The 22,996-nt window shown below is 38.7% G+C and overlaps 2 protein-coding genes across 2 annotated transcripts; one reads left to right on the top strand and one right to left on the bottom strand.

The window, feature by feature from the left end:
* Positions 1–444: 444 nt before the first annotated feature.
* On the bottom strand, positions 445–21,102 carry LOC132555702 (WSCD family member AGAP003962-like). Its single transcript, XM_060220063.1, has 4 exons — positions 21,018–21,102; positions 4,954–5,295; positions 4,613–4,852; positions 445–1,991 (listed from the first exon to the last, which is right to left on the bottom strand). The coding sequence occupies exons 2-4, from the start codon at positions 5,240–5,242 to the stop codon at positions 1,648–1,650; spliced, it is 873 nt and encodes a 290-aa protein (XP_060076046.1). The 5' UTR covers positions 5,243–5,295; positions 21,018–21,102; the 3' UTR covers positions 445–1,647.
* On the top strand, positions 5,354–10,120 carry LOC132555670 (uncharacterized). Its single transcript, XM_060220023.1, has 2 exons — positions 5,354–5,512; positions 8,516–10,120. The coding sequence occupies exons 1-2, from the start codon at positions 5,354–5,356 to the stop codon at positions 10,118–10,120; spliced, it is 1,764 nt and encodes a 587-aa protein (XP_060076006.1).
* Positions 21,103–22,996: the final 1,894 nt, after the last annotated feature.

Raw genomic sequence — 22,996 nt, forward strand, 5'->3', positions numbered from 1 at the left:
GCTGTTTGTGATGAGATCAATAGCTAGCAGAAGTGATTTAGCTTTTTGTAATGTTGCCATTGTTTTATGTCTTATAATTTATCATAATGGTGGACAGGTCCTAGGGGAGACAACTTTCATAAACAAATCCACTTAAAGTTTACAACAGCAGTTCCCCGCAATTTCATTATTACTTTAATGAGTTACATCTAAAAATAGAATAACTAAAACTTCGGTTACAGGGATGTTTTTAATCTGATTCAAACAATACTGAATATTCCGATGTCAATGTCCTAATGTGTAACGAGAAATTGCAATAAGATGAACCGAGCTAGACAGGTGTGTACCATCTAAATATATCACGCAGTAAAATGTGGATGGAAATTAAAAACAAAAACAACAAAAAACATCGAACAATGTTTATCATTTAAACATCAAAAGCACTTTTTTTAATATTTTGTTCATTTCATTGTTTGTAAAATCAACAAAGATCAACATGATATATCACTTCCTATGTAGACAACATCTATTCAAGGCTAGAGATCGTTGTTATGAATGTATAAAACGTACTGATTGCTGTACTCTGACAAACATTAGCACTACATTTCAACGTCTAGTGCTATGTAATAATTCTTAAAAATGAATGAAATTAAAAAATTGGCTAAAACCCATTTTTCATGGTGAATAAGTATGTAATTGAAATTTGTATTAACAAATGAAAATATATTTGCAGAAAAATAGGAATTTCTTACAGGAACTTTTAAGTATGTTTTCAAAAATACGAGAACACAGAGAGATGCTCTTCTGCTATACACAAGTTTCGCTAAATTAGAACATATTCATTATAGCGTAATCATACCAAAATTTCACAGTTTTATGCTAACGCAGAGCAGTAATAAATCAGAAAGAAATATTAAGTCAAGTAAAAGCACCACAGATACACGGAGTCATTAAACGGTATGTAAATCTGTCATTGGTAGAAGTAAGATTTTATCATTGTGCGTTCAAAGGACACTTCAAAAGTTAAAAAAAGTAGGAAACGAAACAATAATCATGATACCGTTGGCTTTCCGACCAACTCTGTCTCAGTAACAAAGTTTTCAGAATTCTGATACCTAGCAAATGATACATAACTAAACGGTCCTTTAAAAAATAATGCAATTCAGAGGGAGCATCATTTTCTGTTATTAAATTCAAAAGGACCTTCTAAATTTGCTCATATTTTTCTGTACGCACATTTCTGTTATTCAAAACATAAAACCAATAACTCTTGAATAAGCGTCATAACCAACTTCAAAAATAGTCAATAATTAATACAAACGGTCATTTTTATAACTCTTTTACAGGAAAGTAGTTATTTTGTGCTGTCGCAAAGTAAGCGACGGGAGATAACTCTACCTTTCTTGTGTTTGTTCTAAGTGATCATTTATACACATAGTAATTGCCTTCGTCTTCAATGATACTTACCGCTCAACCACTTAACTGTTAATTGAGCTAAAACGAATTTAAAAAAGCATTAAAAAAAATAACCATAGTGATGATCGTGAAGCAGTGATATTGTGAATTGGTCCGCCAAAGCATGGTCCCTTTCCTCACCAGAATACACACGTATTTCAAATCGCCCTTTTATTTTTCACGGTACGTGTGTAACATGTTGTAATGACACTGTTAGCTAATTCGGATGTTTGACTTGTTAAGATAATGTCCGAGTTCCGTAGACAGTTTCCGTTTGTAGTTATTTATCATATATACCATATAATCGGTGTATCTGTCCGACACGGAAGCACTCTTACCTCCTCGTCTGTAATTACCTTCATAGTTATTCATCACACAGAATTTCTCTTTGTGTGACAAAGAAACACCCAGAAACTTCATTAACCGGTCCAATTCCACCGAGGGGTTTTCCCGCAGATCTTTATACATAACCACGTGGAGCGGGCCGTCAAATGTCAGCCAATCGTGGTAAAGATCATACCAATCTCCGGCTGTTCCAAAGATATAGTCGTACCAATCTAAAATGACAAGTGAATTTACAATTAAAAGTCATGATCATGATGCGAGACAAATAATACACAATAATAATGGTATGTCGGTCAACGAAATGTTGAATTCAACTGCTGGTGATACGTAACAAGATACAAACCTGCCACCGTTGTGCTCACCGTAAGCCTCCTCACAACACGAATTAAAACTCTTAAAGACTTTAATTAACATGTATTGCCCTGAAAGTACCCCGGACATATCCTCAACTCCTTCCCTATTACAGTAATATACAAGGCTAGAGTTGATTACCTAACAGTTCACGTAAACCTCTAAAATCAAGATGGTGAGTTGGATACACATTCGGTGAGCCAGATCACACTCTATAATCATTAAGGAAGGAGGCGGGGTGTTTACACTTAATACTTGACTGAAAATACCACACTAACCCTGCTATTTCCTATGTGTACTTTCCAATAACCTACACTTCATGACGTGAACTCTCCCATAACCTACACTTCATGATGTGTACTCTCCCATAACCTACATTTCATGATGTGTACTCTCCCATTACCTACACTTCATGACGTGATCTCTCCCATAACCTACACTTCATGACGTGTACTCTCCCATAACCTACATTTCATGACGTGTACTCTCCCATAACCTACAGTGTACTCTCCCATAACCTACAGTGTACTCTCACATAACCTACAGTGTACTCTCCCGTAACCTACACTTCATGACGTGAACTCTCCCCTAACCTACACTTCATGATGTGTACTCTCCCATAACCTACATTTCATGACGTGTACTCTCCCATAACCTACACTTCATGACGTATACTCTCCCATAACCTACACTTCATGACGTGTACTCTCCCATAACCTACACTTCATGACGTGTACTCTCCAATAACCTACACTTCATGACGTGTACTCTCCCATAACCTACACTTCATGACGTGTACTCTCCCATAACCTACACTTCATGACGTGTACTCTCCCGTAACCTACATTTCATGACGTGTACTCTCCCATAACCTACAGTGTACTCTCCCATAACCTACAGTGAACTCTCCCGTAACCTAAAATTCATCTCCCATAACGTACACTTCATGACGTGTACTCTCCCATAACGTACACTTCATGACGTGTACTCTCCCATAACCTACACTTCATGACGTGAACTCTCCCATAACCTACACCTCATGACGTGTACTCTCCCATAACCTACACTTCATGACGTGAACTCTCCCATAACCTACACCTCATGACGTGTACTCTCCCATAACGTACACTTCATGACGTGTACTCTCCAATAACCTACACTTCATGACGTGTACTCTCCCATAACCTACACTTCATGACGTGTACTCTCCCATAACCTACACTTCATGACGTGTACTCTCCCATAACCTACACTTCATGACGTGTACTCTCCCATAACCTACACTTCATGACGTGAACTCTCCCATAACCTACAGTGTACTCTCCCATAACCTACACTTCATGATGTGAACTTTCCCATAACCTAAACTTCATGACGTGTACTCTCCCATAACCTACACTTCATGACGTATACTCTCCCATAACCTACACTTCATGACGTATACTCTCCAATAACCTACACTTCATGGCGTGTACTCTCCAATAACCTACACTTCATGACGTGTACTCTCCCATAACCTACACTTCATGACGTGTACTCTCCAATAACCTACACTTCATGACGTGTACTCTCCCATAACCTACACTTCATGACGTGTACTCTCCCATAACCTACACTTCATGACGTGTACTCTCCCATAACCTACACTTCATGATGTGAACTTTCCCATAACCTAAACTTCATGACGTGTACTCTCCCATAACCTAAACTTCATGACGTGTACTCTCCCATAACCTACACTTCATGATGTGTACTCTCCCATAACCTACATTTCATGATGTGTACTCTCCCATAACCTACACTTCATGATGTGTACTCTCCCATAATCTACACTTCATGACGTGTACTCTCCCATGACCTACAGTGTACTCTCCCATAACCTACAGTGTACTCTCCCATAACCTACACTTCATGACGTGTACTCTCCAATAACCTACACTTCATGACGTGTACTCTCCCATTACCTACACTTCATGACGTGAACTCTCCCATAATCCACACTTCATGACTTGTACTCTCCCATAACCTCCACTTCATGTCGTGTATTTTCCCATAACCTACACTTCATGACTTGTACTCTCCCATAACCTCCACTTCATGACGTGTACTCTCCCATAACCTACACTTCATGACGTGTACTCTCCCATAACCTACACTTCATGACGTGTACTCTCCCATGACCTACAGTGTACTCTCCCATAATCTACACTTCATGATGTGTACTCTCCCCTAACCTACACTTCATGACATGTACTCTCTCATAACCCTCACTTCATGACGTGTACTCTCCCATAACCTACAGTGAACTCTCCCGTTACCTAAACTTCATGACGTGTACTCTCCCATAACCTACACTTCATGATGTGTACTCTCCTATAACGTACACTTCATGACGTGAACTCTCCTATAACCTACACTTCATGACGTGAACTCTCCATTAACTTTACAATTCACGAGGAATACTATATAATACCATCCTTACTTTTCTGGAAGTGTACTCGTCCTGCATAGCCTTTGTGCCCTCCATGCCGCCTGTTGAATTCGGACAGGAGGGCGTCAAATGGGTCCCTGATCAGAAGAATAGCTCGGACATAGCGAGCACGCTCGTCCGGACCTAGAGAATGTGTCTTTATTACAATCACTGAGGCGTTGGTCTGACCCTCACCAGGAAAGCCATCCCTCTTCAAACCAACGTCCGAATAGACACTCCCTGTAGCCACACCTGTAAGTGAAAACAGTCTTATCATGTTTAGGTACAACAAAATGACACAATACATTTAGGCACAATAATGATGACGTAGCATGTAGCCTTCTGTTTCCTACCTGTAGCCTGCTGTATGACGTGACGTAGCCAGGTATTGCCAGACCCGGGAAAGCTGACCAGAGCAGTGAGAGGGAGCGGGATGGTGGAGTAGCGAAGACCTTTACATGTCCAGTTATTGGTGTCCGGCTTTCCAATATATAAGTGACCGAATCGCTGTACCCACGACACTGGACTGTTGTACGATTTAACCATGGAATAAAGTGCCAGAAGATTGACCGCTCCAACGTAAACCACGGCACATGCAATAATTGTCAACGCTGACCGCTTCGGACGTTTTTTCCAACACATAAGGACGCCCGGGGTCAAAGGACAGCCAGGACTAAATCATCCGTCAGTCTTACCTAAAATGTATAAGCACAACCAAGTACACCATCTGTAATACCATTTCTAGAGTTAGGCATGCCAGTCCCCGCACTGATTGAGAATTCTAATCACCGTTCCACTATCTACTCTCTCCGCAGCGGCCCAACCACCATCACTAACGTATCTCTTATCCCAAAGCCAGTCCTATCTCCGCACCTTATCCCGTACCTATTCCGAGAATGGAATGACTCTCATGTTTGTGGAGAAGTTCTGTCCATCACCTGTCCCGATAATTAATTAATAACACTACGAATCTTAGATACTTAGTTAATGAACCTACTAAAATCGTCATTCATCATTTTGTCTAAACTTTCGATATCTAAAAGATAATGAAGTTGTTCATAACGATCCATTTTATCCGACCCATGTGTATGTTGATAGTGGTCCTTCTCTCCTGCTTAGAAACAGCTAAATACTTCTCTCTCTCTGTCTCTCTCTCTCTCTATTTGTCTCTCTCTCTCTGTCTCTCTCTCTTTGTCTATGTCTCTGTCTCTCTATCTCTGTCTGTCAGGCTGCCTGTCTATCTGTCTGTCCGTCCGTCCGTCTCTCTCTCTCTCTCAATCTATCTATCTCCGTCTCTGTCTCTCTCTGTCTCTTTGTCTCTCTCTGTCTGTCTGTCTGTCTGTCTGTCTGTCTGTCTCTCTCTCTCTCTCTCTCTCTCTCTCTCTCTCTCTCTCTCTCTCTCTCTCTCTCTCTCTCTCTCTCTCTATATATATATATATATATATATATATATATATATATAACACACACACACACACACACACACACACACACACACACACACACACACATATATATATATATATATATATATATACACGAGGACTTCAAGTCCCGAACAATCTAATAACTAAATAAATAGATCAGATAAACAAATGTAAATAAGATTTATCAGTTACCATAAATGTTGTGTTAGTGCCCCTGAATTTTATTTTATAGCACACAGAAGATTGCCATCAGGGAGTGGTATCCAGCCTACAACATGTCTATCGTAAAACACCGAACCACGACCTGAGATAATAATGATTTACAGACAAAGATTGTAGCACGTCAAGTCCAATGATAGCATATTAAATTTTATTTACATCAGCCTCAGGTCACTAACGTAGCATGTATAGATGGAATATTAACATTCTGGTTTCCACAGGCCTGGAGTCCAAAGTAACGGTGAGAGAGAACCCATGCCAATATCAGCAGCGGGTCGAACGTGATAGCATTGCTCGTGTGTTGAAAACTCGACACATGCTATTCAATACATCATACAAGTGGGACTTATACACTCTTATACTCGCGTCGATTTCATTTGGAAATTACTAAACGAGTTCAGTTATTTAATATTTAACGAAAGTGACATATCAAATTATCTCAAAAGTTCATGATTCCATATTACACTGAAAAGCGTAAAATCATATTTATCACATAAGCTATATTTCTGAAAAATAAACAAAAGCGTTCAAATCGATCTCCCTTTAAGACAGACTTATTTTGGTAAGCAGGGTACGTTTTTCACAGAAAAGACAATCATGTGACGTCATGAAGACGCGGCTTGTCCATGACGTCATGAGATTGTTAGTATACATGTGTCTTACTACGTTGATGGCATAACCTTATCTCATGACAAAATTGGTGAGTTATGTGATAAACACGGTTCTGGTTGTGACGTCATTATCATAGCTAGTGATTTACACTTCAATGACGTCATATCAAAAATAAAGAAAGGGCATGAATATGGAATCGGCGTGTTCACTCATTAATAATGAATGCATGTGATAATTACGTCATCTTCCTTAGCATGTTGGTGACGCACCGAAATGATTACTCGTCAATTCTTCGATGTATTCGTTACATGTTTGTTCAATAAAAGCTTTACATCTTTTCAATTTTAAGATACGTCATATGTGTAAGTACCTAAAGATGATCAGGGATGATATTTGGAGAACTTTATATTGCTCGTCATACCTAACGTTCAGCGTGCGCACCAATGGGTAGTCACTCCAATTAATTTACTTAACATTTCGATGCATGCATTGAAAAGAAATGATAATCCTTTATTTTTACATTTTAACCAGGGATGTTCATAAAAACGTTAAAACAATTGCCTTTCACACCTTGGTAGATCATTTCCATCAGAAGCAATAGGTGGCGCTACTTCGGCATCACTGACAACACCAGGTGGCGCTACTTCGGTATCACTGACAACACCTACAGCAACTCAACAGTTTCGCAAGCAAATAATGAAATCAATGTTTTAATTACTTTTGTTAAAAAATACTTCGAGTAACATCAAAATTAGTTATATTATCAACTTTTTATCACATTTGAAACCATGTATATATTTCTTTAAAATTCTTGCAATGATTGAAAAAATCTTCGGTAAAATAAATAAAAATTGTGTATCCTGTGACGACAGATTTTTGCTGAGCCATGAAAAGGAGGCGTTGTAATCAACAGTTGACATATCAGTATGTTACAGAATCTGGAACCATCGATTTAGTCTAGTGTACCCAAGAAAGGGTCAATCGGGTCGGAAACACTGGTAAAACAAGTGGTCAGTCTTTGTATGAAGTTACATGATCTATACAATCAAGTCAGTGCCTAATTGCCGTGAATGGAGATGTTACAAAGGCGATGGACCTCCAATCCCGGTTAAATCGTTACTAACATTGTTAGTATGGGACAGTACGGAGGCTAGCAGTCTCGGCGGCAATATAGGCTACTCAATATTTGATGATGAGAAGTAGCAGTCTCTGTTGTCTACATCTCCTGTTACAATGGGTAAAACATTGTCCGCAACATCAGAAAATTAATTTGTGATCTCATACAGTTCGAGGTCATTGCACTAGGGGATTCTTTAGAGTTCAGAAATACAGGACAACCAATATAACAGTCAAAATCGTCCCAGGAAACAAGAGCATAGCCGTCACAGGAACCGCATCAAAAATAATCATGAATATAACAGTCCCAGAGACGGCATCGAACATAACATGAAAAGCCGTCCAAATACCGCAGCGAACCTTAATTATCAGTACCGAATCTAACGTGTGCATTCGTCTTAAAAACCGCACCGAACTTAATGCGTACAACTGGCCTTGAGACGACACCAAACCTAACGCGTACAACCGTCCTTGAGACGACACCGAACCAAGCGTGTAAAATTGTTCCAAAAGCTAAACCGAACTTACAACTGTTCATGAGACGACACGGAACCGAACGTGTACAACTGTTCCAAAATCTGCACCAAACCTTACGCATACAAAGAGCCTTGAGACGACACTGAACCTAACGGGTACAACTGTTCTTGAGACGCCACCGAACCTAACGGGTACAACTGTTCTTGAGACGACACCGAACCTAACGGGTACAACTGTTATTGAGACGACACTGAACCTAACGGGTACAACTGTTCTTGAGACGCCACCGAACCTAACGGGTACAACTGTTCTTGAGACGACACCGAACCTAACGGGTACAACTGTTCTTGAGACGACACCGAACCTAACGGGTACAACCGTTCTTGAGACGCCACCGAACCTAACGGGTACAACCGTTCTTGAGACGCCACCGAACCTAACGGGTACAACCGTTCTTGAGACGCCACCGAACCTAACGAGTACAACCGTTCTTGAGACGCCACCGAACCTAACGGGTACAACTGTTCTTGAGACGACACCGAACCTAACGGGTACAACCGTTCTTGAGACGACACTGAACCTAACGGGTACAACTGTTCCAAAATCTGCACCAAACCTTACGCATACAAAGAGCCTTGAGACGACACTGAACCTAACGGGTACAACTGTTCTTGAGACGCCACCGAACCTAACGGGTACAACTGTTCTTGAGACGCCACCGAACCTAACGGGTACAACTGTTCTTGAGACGACACCGAACCTAACGGGTACAACCGTTCTTGAGACGCCACCGAACCTTACGGGTACAACTGTTCTTGAGACGACACTGAACCTAACGGGTACAACTGTTCTTGAGATGACACCGAACCTAACGGGTACAACTGTTCTTGAGACGACACCGAACCTAACGGGTACAACTGTTCTTGAGACGCCACCGAACCTAACGGGTACAACTGTTCTTGAGACGACACCGAACCTAACGGGTACAACCGTTCTTGAGACGCCACCGAACCTTACGGGTACAACTGTTCTTGAGACGACACTGAACCTAACGGGTACAACTGTTCTTGAGATGACACCGAACCTAACGGGTACAACTGTTCTTGAGACGACACTGAACCTAACGGGTACAACCGTTCTTGAGACGACACTGAACCTAACGGGTACAACTGTTCCAAAATCTGCACCAAACCTTACGCATACAAAGAGCCTTGAGACGACACTGAACCTAACGGGTACAACTGTTCTTGAGACGACACCGAACCTAACGGGTACAACTGTTCTTGAGACGCCACCGAACCTAACGGGTACAAACGTTCTTGAGACGCCACCGAACCTTACGGGTACAACTGTTCTTGAGACGAAACCGAACCTATCGGGTACAACTGTTCTTGAGACGACACTGAACCTAACGGGTACAACTGTTCTTGAGACGACACCGAACCTAACGGGTACAACTGTTCTTGAGACGACACCGAACCTAACGGGTACAACTGTTCTTGAGACGACACTGAACCTAACGGGTACAACTGTTCTTGAGACGCCACCGAACGTAACGGGTACAACCGTTCTTGAGACGCCACCGAACCTAACGGCAAAATCCAGTATGATATTGATATATGTTTCACGAGTTACTTCTTCTCATCCCAAATACGATACAAAACTTTAACAATACCACGATTATCGTCGATACTCGGATATCGTTACTCGTGTTTTGGATTAACGATGCATATACAAGATGCAATGGAACGAATCCAAATTTATCAGAAATAAAATTCACTTCACAGAGAATTGGACTGTCGTTGTACCGATATGCTTTGTATCTGATGGAATTTCATTGGTCTAATTAAGAATTATTGACAACGTGACAACTATCGTCATAGACCTTATCTTTAAGTACTATTTAATAACTGGTTGTTTGTTTCCTCGGAAAACATCTCGGCTGGCTATGTTTCATTTTACCAAAATAATTACGCACATTTACGGTCTCCTCCTATGATTTGTAAATTATGTTTAGGTCTGGTATAACACTTAATTGCTGACAAAGTGTGAATTACCATGGCAACAAATTGCTTTTTTTTCTTATGACATAATGATAGCAATTTTCCTACAGACAAAATTTGATTTTGGCCACTAAAGATGGAGTGGCTTTGATCTAATAATGGCATCACACGACGATAGTTGTAGGGTGCGCTCGGTATACAACGTGGGACCCGGATGTAAGATGAACAACAAACGAATTGTGTTAGGAAATGTAACCACTTTCCGGCACCAAAACCTTCTCAGCTTAAAAATCAAGGTCAAGTTATCAGGGATAAACACCTAGTGCTTCTAATAGATGTTCTCTCAGTGATGTAAACCGCCATGGGAACAAAAGCTTATTAAAGTCGTTCTCATGCCGTGTGATCGGGTTGTCGCTCCTGTCACTGTTAACAGGTGGTTGAGGGTGGGAGCCTGAAGTTGGTTTCCAGTTTCTAGTTCCGTTTAAGAAAAATGAAACTGGAAATGTTTTTCTCAAAGGGAACTAGGAACTGGGAACCAACATCAGGCTCCCGTTGAGGGTCCATTATCACATAATTTCTTATTAAATAAATAAATTCTATATCAAAAGCAATCGTAATAAACACCAAGAAAACATAAAGTTAAAATTAATATATCCATATTAGCGTCAAGAGAAATTGACGTTTTAATAAAAAATGATAAATTCTCCAAGTGTGGTTTTGTCGTGAGATACCAAATAAACGTAGTTATAAACCTAAGAAGTAAAGTAGCGCTTCTAGAAGGACATTTAGGGCATTACTGTTGTGCCTGTAGCCCAGTAACGCCTACCAAACAGGACCTGTTAAAGGCGCTAAAGTTGAGCACATCTACAGATCGTTATTTTTGTGCCTATTCCGGTCACCCCTAGCAAACAGGACTTGTTAAAGGCGCTACGGTTTAGCATATCTACAGATCATTACTTTTATGCCTGTAATCCGGTCACCCCTAGCAAACAGGACTTGTTAAAAGCGCTAAGGTTTAGCATATCTATAGATCATTATTTTTATGCCTGTAATCCGGTCACCCCTAGCAAACAGGACCTGTTAAAGGCGCTAAGGTTCAGCACATCAACAGATCGTTATTTTTGTGAACATATTGTCCGGACATTAATATAGCTGACACACAACTACGGTTGCCTAAAATTCGGCTAATTGAGCACATCTTGTTGGACCAACAAGTCGCTGTAACTGTTCGGTGTTTAGGATGCCGGTATTGAGCCCATCTTCTTTGATCAGAAGGTCGCTGTAACTGTTCAGTGTTTAGGATGCCGGTATTGAGCCCATCTTCTTTGATCAAAGGGTCGCTGTAACTGTTCGGTGTTTAGGATGCCGGTATTGAGCCCATCTTCTTTGATCAAAAGGTCGCTGTAACTGTTCAGTGTTTAGGATGCCGGTATTGAGCCCATCTTCTTTGATCAAAAGGTCGCTGTAACTGTTCAGTGTTTAGGATGCCGGTATTGAGCCCATCTTCTTTGATCAAAGGGTCGCTGTAACTGTTCAGTGTTTAGGATGCCGGTATTGAGCCCATCTTCTTTGATCAAAAGGTCGCTGTAACTGTTCTGTGTTTAGGATGCCGGTATTGAGCCCATCTTCTTTGATCAAAGGGTCGATGTAACTGTTCGGTGTTTAGGATGCCAGTATTGAGCACATCTTCTTTGATCAAAGGGTCGCTGTAACTGTATGGTCTTTATGATGCCAGTATTGAGCACATCTTCTTTGATCAAAAGGTCGCTGTATCTGTTCGGTGTTTCGCATGCCGGTATTGAACACATCTTGTTGGACCAAAAGGTCGCTATAATTGTTCGATGTTTGGGTTGCCAGTATTACGCAAATTTCGAGTAAACTTTGTAGGGTTTGTAAGATACCAAAATTGAGTAACTATTGAAGAATGTCGTTGTCGCAAAAACGGACTAATCCCTGTAAGTCCTGTTAGTCGATAGCATTAGTCAGTAGTAGCTGACATCAAGCAATCTTAAACCAGAATTCCACGGAAGTGGGTGTGTCGCCAGCCCAGCATGGTTTCGGGGTGTGTTTTAAGGAACAATAGCCATAGATATTCATTGTATTTATTCCATTGATATAATTTTGTTTGAGATGTGGTGAGTAAATTTGCAGATTAGATGTCGAAGGGAACTGAGTCCCGAGGATAGGTTTTCCTTATTAATACAACATAATGTTTGTTAACAAGCTTACTATTATTCCAGTAAGTCTTCATAAACAAGGGATATGAATTTACAGGTAAATGTTACTGTATTAATGTTTTACTCCGTGCGGACTCATCCCAAGTCTTAATATGCAGACTGTACTGAGATTCTCGAGTCTTTTAAACAGTGTCATCAACAACGTTCGATTTGGAGCAAGACAGCATCGCAGAGTAAACGAAGAGAGTTGCTAAGTACATCAGAGGTATCCACTATACAGTTTCAGTGAAGTAACAGATTCAACGTGCAAACTGATAATATTTAGTGAGTAGTTGATCCAAGACATTTTGCATAATGTTCGAGTGGATTGGTAAATGGAAGCTGTCCTTTTTAAGTAGATATAATGTGACCAATACACATGATATAGGTGGAGCGGTATACCAACGTCGTTAATGTGGGAATCATTTAAATGCAAGTGGAAATTGCCGCCTATATTTTTTAAATGCCTTCTTGCTCCAAATGTTATTTACAATGCTTTATTGTAATGTCTTTAATATTTTGTTAATATAATTCTCAAATACTGCTACCATTTCTGAATTCCTTGTTTCAAGGAGGAATGTTTTTGAAATTTTATTTATTTTTTTTTTATAACAAGCTAACTCCTCAATACTGCTAAATTTGCGAACTTAAAATAGGTACAGGAAGAGACAAAACAAGTACACATATGTATAGGACCCTAGAAATCAACATATTTGGTTTCTGATAAGGAACAACTGTATGAAGTTTGAGGTTGATCGGCCAAAGGGAACTGAAAATCTATTTATAGTAACAGCGACCTTGAGCTTTGACTTTCGGACCTGAAAAGCCATCCCAATCAATTACGTTTAATAAGAAAGCATTGTAAAATGTTTGAGCATGATCGGCCAAAGATCACTTAAGTTACGGCTGAGAAACCTTTGTGCGGATTACGACGCTGACGACATAGTAATACATGTATATCGCCTTTAGCTGGCAGACGACACAAAAATACGTTCAAAAGCAATGATTCAATATACAGTGATTCGTCAATGTTGCCAGTAGTAGAGGAATTAGAGAAAGACAAAAATATTTTCAGATCAGGACGAAAGATTTGTGGCCATGTGGAATGTAAGCTCTGCCATGAAAGTAAGCTTGAATATAGATTGAATTGCTATAAGTAAATTTGTAGAATAAAACCAAATAATAGTTTTAAGAGACAAGAGACTGAAAGGGATTAAAAAAGAGAACTTGAAATCACTTGCAACTACAATGAATTTTTAATTCAGCTAGAAACAAATTTGTTAGAAAAGCAAGAGACTTGACATGTTATTCCAAGCAAGCATGACGAATTTGGAGTTTGGTGGTCCACAGACCTTGACCTTTGACATGTTATGAAATCCCAAAACAGCACGCAATTCAAAAGCGGGCACATACTGAAGTTTGAATTTTATAGAGTCAATGATGCTAAATTATCGTGTGAAAACCGATATTTCTTTATATTTTCAGCTGAAAGCACTTCTAAACAAGATATCCCCCGATGATTCACCAAAAGATATGAGGTTATGGTGTGGAAACCAATTTCCTATTTATGGCAAAAATGACCTTGACTTTTACACTTCATATCTGTAAATTAGTTTCAAATTACAGAAAATCAAACTTCGTGAATCTGGGGATCGATCAGCTGTAAGGTTCTCCTGTTCTCCTATGGAGAGAAACACTACAATACTTTTAGAGTATACCATATATATCACGCTGGAAACTTGAAACCTGAAAAGCAACCCAAACCATTTCTCTCTCGGTAAAGAAGCAACATTAGACCTTTTACTGGTTCCAATGGTATTCAGTCGTCGTGGTCGGACGACGAACCCCACGACTGGCTGACGACATTAATAAAGTTATGCCTATGGGTCTCCTTTCCTTGCGACACAAAGAAGTTCACTTCTATTGTCGCTGGATGAGAATTGCCTATTCTTATATTAGTCAGGTGGGAAATCAGACCAATGATCCATTTGTATTGATTAAGACTTTGACGTAACAAAATTACGACGGTTATTACCAACAAAGGTATATGAGACAAAGGACAATAAACTGCGCGTGCAGACATGCGATCACAAACAACCAATAGTCAAAAAGATGACATCAACCTAGAATATCTAAGTCAGCCTTATACTGTAGTCTGAGAGATATAATTTTTGTTTAAATAAACGTGCGTGATATCGTGAAAACTGAACCCAAATTACAGACATTACTTGAACATGGCCTGCTTGTCAAGGCGATCATAGACAGATATGGCCGTAGAAAGCGTGGTGAGAGACCTGATATGCTACATGTGATAGGTATGGCTATTTTCACACTGTTCTTGTATTTGAACGTCATTGAATGTAAAAGAACCTTTTGTTTACAGTCGGGACTAGAATATGGCATGTTGTTTACGGATCCCGTCAAAAGATTTATATGACAACACGATATGGAGTAGGCCATATATTATAAAATCACGATTATACAGCACATGTTCACAATATCACAGTGTTTTAAAATGTTAAAGCAAAGACAAGAATCGCCTTCAAACAACAACTCGTAAACAGCAGACCTCCGAACAGACTTTCATCCACCGACAAACGGACAGAGCAATGGTCGGACAAACGCCCTATTAAACGATGATTACGCAGGTATAAAAAATAGCACGTGAAGGTCTTCGATAGGGAAATCAAAGTATATATAAACTATCTGTCATCCAATTAGAAATGCATTAGTGCCGAATTGAAATACCTATATTTTGCAACGTTTGTATACATCTATATCAAAGTGATAAAACAACTTTGCAGTTAAATAAAAATAAGAATTAAGGACTAAGATAGGAGTATTGGATTGTTCCTATCCCGGCCATGATTGTTTACAAGGAATACCAAAGTTCACTTCTATGGAGCTGTTTAAGATACAACCATATAAGTTCGAGTTCAGTAAATTGTCTTTTTAATCACCAGAGAGTCAAAAAATCAGTTAGTTCGTTTATCCTTTAAGGGGTATGCGGCTTGTGCAGTTTACTACTGACGATACCCGTGCTGAAAAATGTCACTAACAGGCTAGATAAACAAATTGTTTACTGATTTTTTTTCTCTCTGTTGCAATCATAACCTTTTACTTGGAATCTTTAAGCAACACCTCACCGCAAATATTTTATAGCTCTCCGTCAACTTGCATGAATTCAACAAAAAATATGACCCGAGCACAAAAAATATACAAAGCGAAAAGGTAGACAAAATAGTACGTTCCATACGACAAAATATCCTGTAAAGGTTCAGTTTGCATGACCTTGGCATTTACAACACATTGCCAATTAATGACAAAACCAGCTGGTTTCTAAATTCAGACCCATTATATATCGATCCTAAATGAGCAAGGACGAAAGAGGCAGACAGACAAGGGAACGTTCACCTCTCACCAGATAATAGTATGGTGAAATATTCATTATCATGGGTTAAACACTGTCAGACACGTTTTCTTGCACTTCGGATGTGCGATATATGTGTTATACCAAGTATGAAATTTAACTATTAATAATACTGTATCTTATCCATAATAGATTGGAAGTGAGTTGGGATATGTTTCTAATCAGATATCTGGAATGAAAAGGTTCATGTATATCGGGAGGGGTCTTAGTTTTATATTCAACCTTTAATACTGACACGTTATAATTTTGGTGGAGCACTGTCATAGATTACCAAGCACTTGGACGTCTATGACGCGTGTTGCTTTTCATAGACACGCCTGCTTAGGAGCCATCAACAATTATGTAGTCTAATTTTAAACGTATATCGATATATCTGCGCTTCTTAGCTTTGGTACAGTATATAAGTATTACTGTTCAGTTTTAGCAATATTGATGTTTCTCGGCATTTGGATAAAAACAACGTTCGTGTACATGAATTTGAAAGAATCGGCAATGTACCGTCTGAGAAAGAATTAATGATATTTTCGTGACAATATAACACTAAAGTGTTGTTATTTCATCAGGGTTTTGTATTAATCTGACAGGACCTCGGAGAATGGAATGGGAGATAAGATGTTCAACATAAGACCAGTAGTAGATCTACTGATGTCGACAGAAACAGGTTGAAAACTTCCAGTAGTCATGCAAAGGATGACTGTTGGCTACTTTCGGGCACTTTAATACGGTTAACTAAATACAGCTCTGAAAGAATTCAATTTGACAAACAGAATTTCACAACCAACGCCTGCCTACTCAGTATTTCTAAAACGTTACTACCTGTCTTAAATGCACGAATACATATCTTCCCAGAATGCTTTGCGATTTCGATATGTCTCCCAAAGTCCATATTTGTCGACATAAGTTTCCCAAAGTTCATATTTGTCGACATAAGTATCACAAAGTACATAGTTGTCGACGAGACTTTCTCGAAGTCAGTTGTTGTTGATATGTGTCTCTCGACGTCAGTTGTTATCGACCTGTCACCCAAAGTCCATCGCTGTTGACATGTGTCTCTCGAAGGCAGTTATTATCGACCTGTCACCCAAAGTCCATCGCTGTAGACATGTGTCTATCGAAGGCAATTATTATCGACCTGTCACCCAAAGTCCATCGCTGTTGACATGTGTCTCTCGAAGGCAGTTATTATTGACCTGTCACCCAAAGTCCATCGCTGTAGACATGTGTCTATCGAATGCAATTATTATCGACCTGTCACCCAAAGTCCATCGTTGTTGACATGTGTCTCTCGAAAGCAATTATTATCGACCTGTCACCCAAAGTCCATCGTTGTCGACATGTGTCTCCCGAGTTTAACTTTGGTCACCATTTTTTTTCTAATGAACGTTACGAACTCAGTTATTTTATACAGTACATTAACGCCACCACGTTTTCCAAAATTTAATTTTTGACAACCCACACAATGTGAAAAACTGAAGCGCCATATCCCGGTTAGATTTTGCAGACCATTGTTACATGTCTTCGTAGTGAAGCTTGTTACTATTTAGAATTCTTATTTAGCGACTTGTGTGAATGGGCGAATCGATGAACTAAGGAAGTTGTATATTAGAATGAGTACAGTTTTTATATAGAGACAATAATGTCATCACATTTAACGAGCAGTAGAATATCAAGGAGAATCTAACTGACTGAAGAAAAGTTCATGTTACGATAACAGACTATGTTAGATCACCGTAAAATTTTATATGTAACGTATCAGAATTCGATAAATTATCAAAAGAACGAGAGGTCCGTGGGACCTGTATCACTCACCTAGGTACCTTAGATTTCCGACTTCAGAACATTACGTTTTCCCAAAACATGAGGAAATTCAAACCTTCGAATTAAATTTTGACAAAATATTGACAAAATACCTTTATGGAAGCAGAAAAGAAGGATTTTAAAAATGAAAGTGCTGTATATCACTATATTCCCTATGGACCAGCCCCTTAGTGCCGATGATAAGCCCCTCATTTGTACAATTTTGAATTCCAATCTGCTCTGAAAAGCTTCCAATCACAGATGAATGATATACGGTACATATTTCTTGAGAAGTCATTTATAGCGATGTAAATAAATTTCAACCACTTAGCCCCGCATCGCAGTCGCCTCCGGTTTGTCAGCCACTCCATATGTAAAATTTTAAATATTACCACCACCATCGCACTCTTCCTGTCAAATCTAATTGAAATCTAACCGGTAGTGAAGAAGAAGTCTTGTTTTAAGGTGTTATTGAAGGACGACGGACGGATGTGGTAACGCACATCGACAAACTGTCCATCGGCAAATATTTTCGGGTAATAATAAATAGAAACGAAAGAGTTCACAAATATAGGTACACATTAAGCTGTGTCTTCTGAAACATAGAAACTACAAGTGTCGTGGTATTATCGTTACACATCAATGGAGTAATACCATAAACACGTGACATTTAGCTCCTTCTTCCCAACGTGTACAGCATGTGTGCAGACCAGTCCATGTGTATGCTTACCTCAACACGTGTCCCATCTATACAGGTAGTCGACTAACTACAGATTGCCATCCTGAACGAGTCCGTATACCCTTGCTCACTCGGGTTAGAATCTACATAATTTTCAGCACAAGGACACCTGAGTATATCCCGAGAAGAATTCTTGTATGGAAGATCAGAATGGGTATAACACTACTGGTTTATACACAGGGACTGTAGAGGTCTCTGTGGATCGCCTAAAGACACGAACTGTTGTCATCCCACACCAAAACACAGATTACCACTAGCCCACTACATCGCACCAAACACATGGTCTGAACACGGCCACAAAACCGTGCCCAAAATACAAGCTAGTGTCGGTCATTCGTCCTCCAGAGCTCGGACTGTAGTCGGCCACTCGAAACCTGTACAAGTGCGCAAACTTAGAACACGGGCTGGTGTCGGTCATTGGACCACTACAACGTCCACAAACCACGGAGCGGTGCTGGTCACCTGACCACAGCACCACAGAGCGGTCACTTGACCACTACACCGGGCTCAAAAAATGGTCTGGTGTAGGTTATTCAACAACTATATAACTAAACCATGTCCAGAACACTGACCGGTGTTGGCCACTACAAAAATAAATATAAATAATGATAATAATAAACAGACCACAGTCGACAACAGTGTAATACAATACACACATAACATGGACTGGCGTCGAAATACTTCTAACATCTTAACGAAATAATCGGCAGTTTAATTATATGCTATATAAGATTACACTATCCTAAATGTAACATAATTAACGTAAGTGACAGAGTAGAGAAAGTAGAGTCACTCCTGACTCCATTTGTGTACGAAAGTTCATATAAATGTCAACTTACCTAAATGGGTTTAACAGAAGAGATTGACCTTTGCTGAGATAACGTAACTAATGCAAGTGTAATGTTTATGGTTCTGATACATCTGGTCAGGATGTTTTAGAAATAAAACATGAATTCCCTACTGGACTGACATACACTGAAGAAATCAATCAAAACAACTCTGACCTGCTTCAAAGGATGGCTACATGTATATAAATCTGTCTATATATACACACTGATCTACATATCTATAAATCTGTCTACATATACACACCGATCTACATATATATAAATCTGTCTACATATACACACCGATCTACATATATATAAATCTGTCTACATATACACACCGATCTACATATATATAAATCTGTCTACACACTGATCTACATATATATAAATCTGTCTACACACTGATCTACATATATATAAATCTGTCTACACACTGATCTACATATATATAAATAAGTATACATATACACACTGATCTACATATATATAAATCTGTTTACATATACACACCGATCTACATATATATAAATCTGTCTACATATACACACCGATCTACATGTATATAAATAAGTCTACATATACACACTGATCTACATATATATATATATATACACACCGATCTACATATATATAAATCTATCTACATACACATTGATCAACATATATATAAATAAGTCTACATATATATACACACAGATCTATATATATATAAACCTATCTACACATACACACTGATCTACATATATATAAATCTGTCTACACATACACACTGATCTACATATATATAGATAAGTATACATATATACACTGATCTACATATATATACATCTGATCTACTACATATATATATATATAGATATATATATACATATATACACCGATCTACATATATATAAATCTGTCTAAACATACACACTGAAGTACATATATATAAATCTATTTACACACTGATCTACATATACATCAATCTGTCTACATACACATTGATCAACATATATACAAATAAGTCTACATATACACACTGATCTACATATATATAAATTTGTCTGCACACTGATCTACATATATATAAATAAGTCTACATATATACACTGACCTACATATATATATATCTGTCTACATGTATACAAACTGATATACATATACACACTGATATACATGTGTATAAATCAGTCAATATGTACACACCGATCGACGTGTTAATAAGTCTACCTATGCATACATGCTGATAAACGTATTTATTAATTCTTTCCCGAGAAGGTATATACAAGTTTTTCTACAGTATACCAGTTTCGCTTTTCACTGGCCTCCGTACGCGTTGTCGCGAAACATACCGAGTGGTGTCGATTCAAAATGGGTCGATGGACCGTTACACTAGAAACAAACAATGCAAGATATACCAGATAAGATGTGTATCGTATTATTGACATCAACCTGGTGATTAACAGCTGACACTGTCGACGATGCGATATTGTCGAGGACTAGTAAACACCTGCAAAACTGCCGCGGGAAAGTCAGTTATAAATTAATAAACTATCTCGTACAACTTACCTGTGCATGTTTTACTGTTGTTACTCCTACGGCTGTGTGTACCTTGTGAAGGCGTCCCCTTTACCTGTGCAGATGTAAATACGTGTAGGTGACCTTGCGGGCGATATATCTTGTGTAGAACCTGTGTGGTAGAAACTTCCGTTGTTGATTTATTGGGACATGCATGAATTCCTTCCACATTTATCAAAAATTAATGGTGCCCCGATCTCTCAATGAGAATACTGTTTAATGTTGCTTGGTTTTACTACAGCTGAACAACGGAGCAGTACGCCATGCTTTATCGTAACTGTCACACGAGATGGCGAGCTCTGGTAACAGCCAACTATTGCTACTTATTATGTTATCACTGTGACCGACAAACTAGTGTACAATGATGTAGAACATCATCAATGTCACGTGTACTACCTGTCGATGGCCAAAAACGATTTCCGTTAGGATCTAGCGCTACGTAGATTCCACGTTACGATGAAGTTATAAAACATTTACTAAAAACGTTTTTGCCAACATTTTGAAAACCATACGTTAAAAAAATATATTCATATGTTGTTTTCAATGAATGGTTATTTAGTGAAGAGAAACTGATAATTCTATACCAGAACAAGACATAGCGTAACGGGCATATTCTAGGGTCACATTGTTTTTCACATGACGATTTAATGTAACAAAAAATGCAACACTGACTCCAAATATTCTTTGCCATCGATAAATATTGTATATTGTAAGCATACCCGCTTTTATTATCGCGGTTAACATTTTGAGAACTTTAAATTTGTTAGTTAGCATACATTTACACAATGGTTGTCATTGAAATTTGTCAATCTTCTGGAAACTCTGTGAACATGTCATTAGTTTATATTTAGTCCTAGTTTTATCAATTCTGGTTTGGAACTACTCCCTTTTCATGGCGTTGCCTCCAGTGAGTTTCTGTGCAGCGTGGATACTCTGGCAAATCACAACCGAACCTTGTAATGAAATTTCAAAACATTTCTGTTGTATCTTTCAAGCTACCCCTTAATTTCTTTCGTGGTATTATTAACCTACTTAATTAATGCCTGTTTATTGCCAGAACCTCCAATAAACATGTATTATTGTCGACTAAGTTGATGACAGACCTTATCGCTTACCATTATTAATGTCCTATAAACCATTGCCTAGATAAGAAAACCGACACCCAATCACTACGTATGTTATTATATAACGCCACAATAGAATCTATGTGGCTACCCCAGGATCTCATCGCAGTTTAATCATAGCTTACAGTGAAACCTTTCTAACACAACCGTGATAATTATCTTCACTGCTTTTGAATATCTATGATAAACTGTAATACTGGGTTTATATAACAATATTTAGTTTTGCTTCCACCTGCTTTTTTTTAAGGTTACAGAGTAGTTATACGTAGTATTTGGTGACAAATACCAGACGATTTTCCCGCCAAAATGTAACCGTCAACATCATAGAGCATCTTCTATATCCCTGTAGCTCTGGCAAGAGGCGGGGTATAAGTACTAAAGGTTACTAGTAGTGAAGATGATGCTGACCCCGGGAAAGGATGAAGGGACGTAATCCTGTTCTAGATGTTGAGGATACAAGAACTAGCAGTGTTTTATACAGGTTTACTTAATCTTTGTAGTACTATATGCTGTGAACATCATCTTGCCGTCGGTATTTCTTTTCACTTCAACATATGTGACTGTTGAAATGTATGGAGTCGGTTCCTTCCGTTCAACAAACAAATTATTGTATGTTATCCTACAAAATGTAACGGGTTACATCTCCTTTCTTCATATATACACATATAAATCACTGAATTATGAGGTTAGTGTATCTTCCATCCTAGATATTAACATTAAAAAAAAAAAAATTCAGTCACCTCTATAGTTTTGATACTTAGGTATTTTGCATTGCTGGTGTATCCTAGAAAGACTAAACAGTTGTAAGATGCAATTTAATAATTTATCTGACTCTACTTATCAAAT

This window comes from Ylistrum balloti, unplaced genomic scaffold, assembly GCF_031769215.1.
Source record: "Ylistrum balloti isolate Yb309-2 unplaced genomic scaffold, AGI_CSIRO_Ybal_v1 Utg370510, whole genome shotgun sequence".
In the NCBI taxonomy this organism is placed as follows: Eukaryota; Metazoa; Mollusca; class Bivalvia; order Pectinida; family Pectinidae; genus Ylistrum; species Ylistrum balloti.

Bases quoted from the DNA above. Each gene is read 5' to 3' on its own strand.
- LOC132555670 (XM_060220023.1), top strand. From the start codon at position 5,354: ATGCCAGTCCCCGCACTGATTGAGAATTCTAATCACCGTTCCACTATC. The intron at 5,513-8,515 runs GTTTGTGGAGAA...ACTGTTCATGAG, and splicing joins GAGAATGGAATGACTCTCAT to ACGACACGGAACCGAACGTG.
- LOC132555702 (XM_060220063.1), bottom strand. From the start codon at position 5,242: ATGTGTTGGAAAAAACGTCCGAAGCGGTCAGCGTTGACAATTATTGCA. The intron at 4,853-4,953 runs GTAGGAAACAGA...TTTCACTTACAG, and splicing joins CGTCATACAGCAGGCTACAG to GTGTGGCTACAGGGAGTGTC. The intron at 1,992-4,612 runs GTAAGGATGGTA...TTGTCATTTTAG, and splicing joins ACGAGTACACTTCCAGAAAA to ATTGGTACGACTATATCTTT.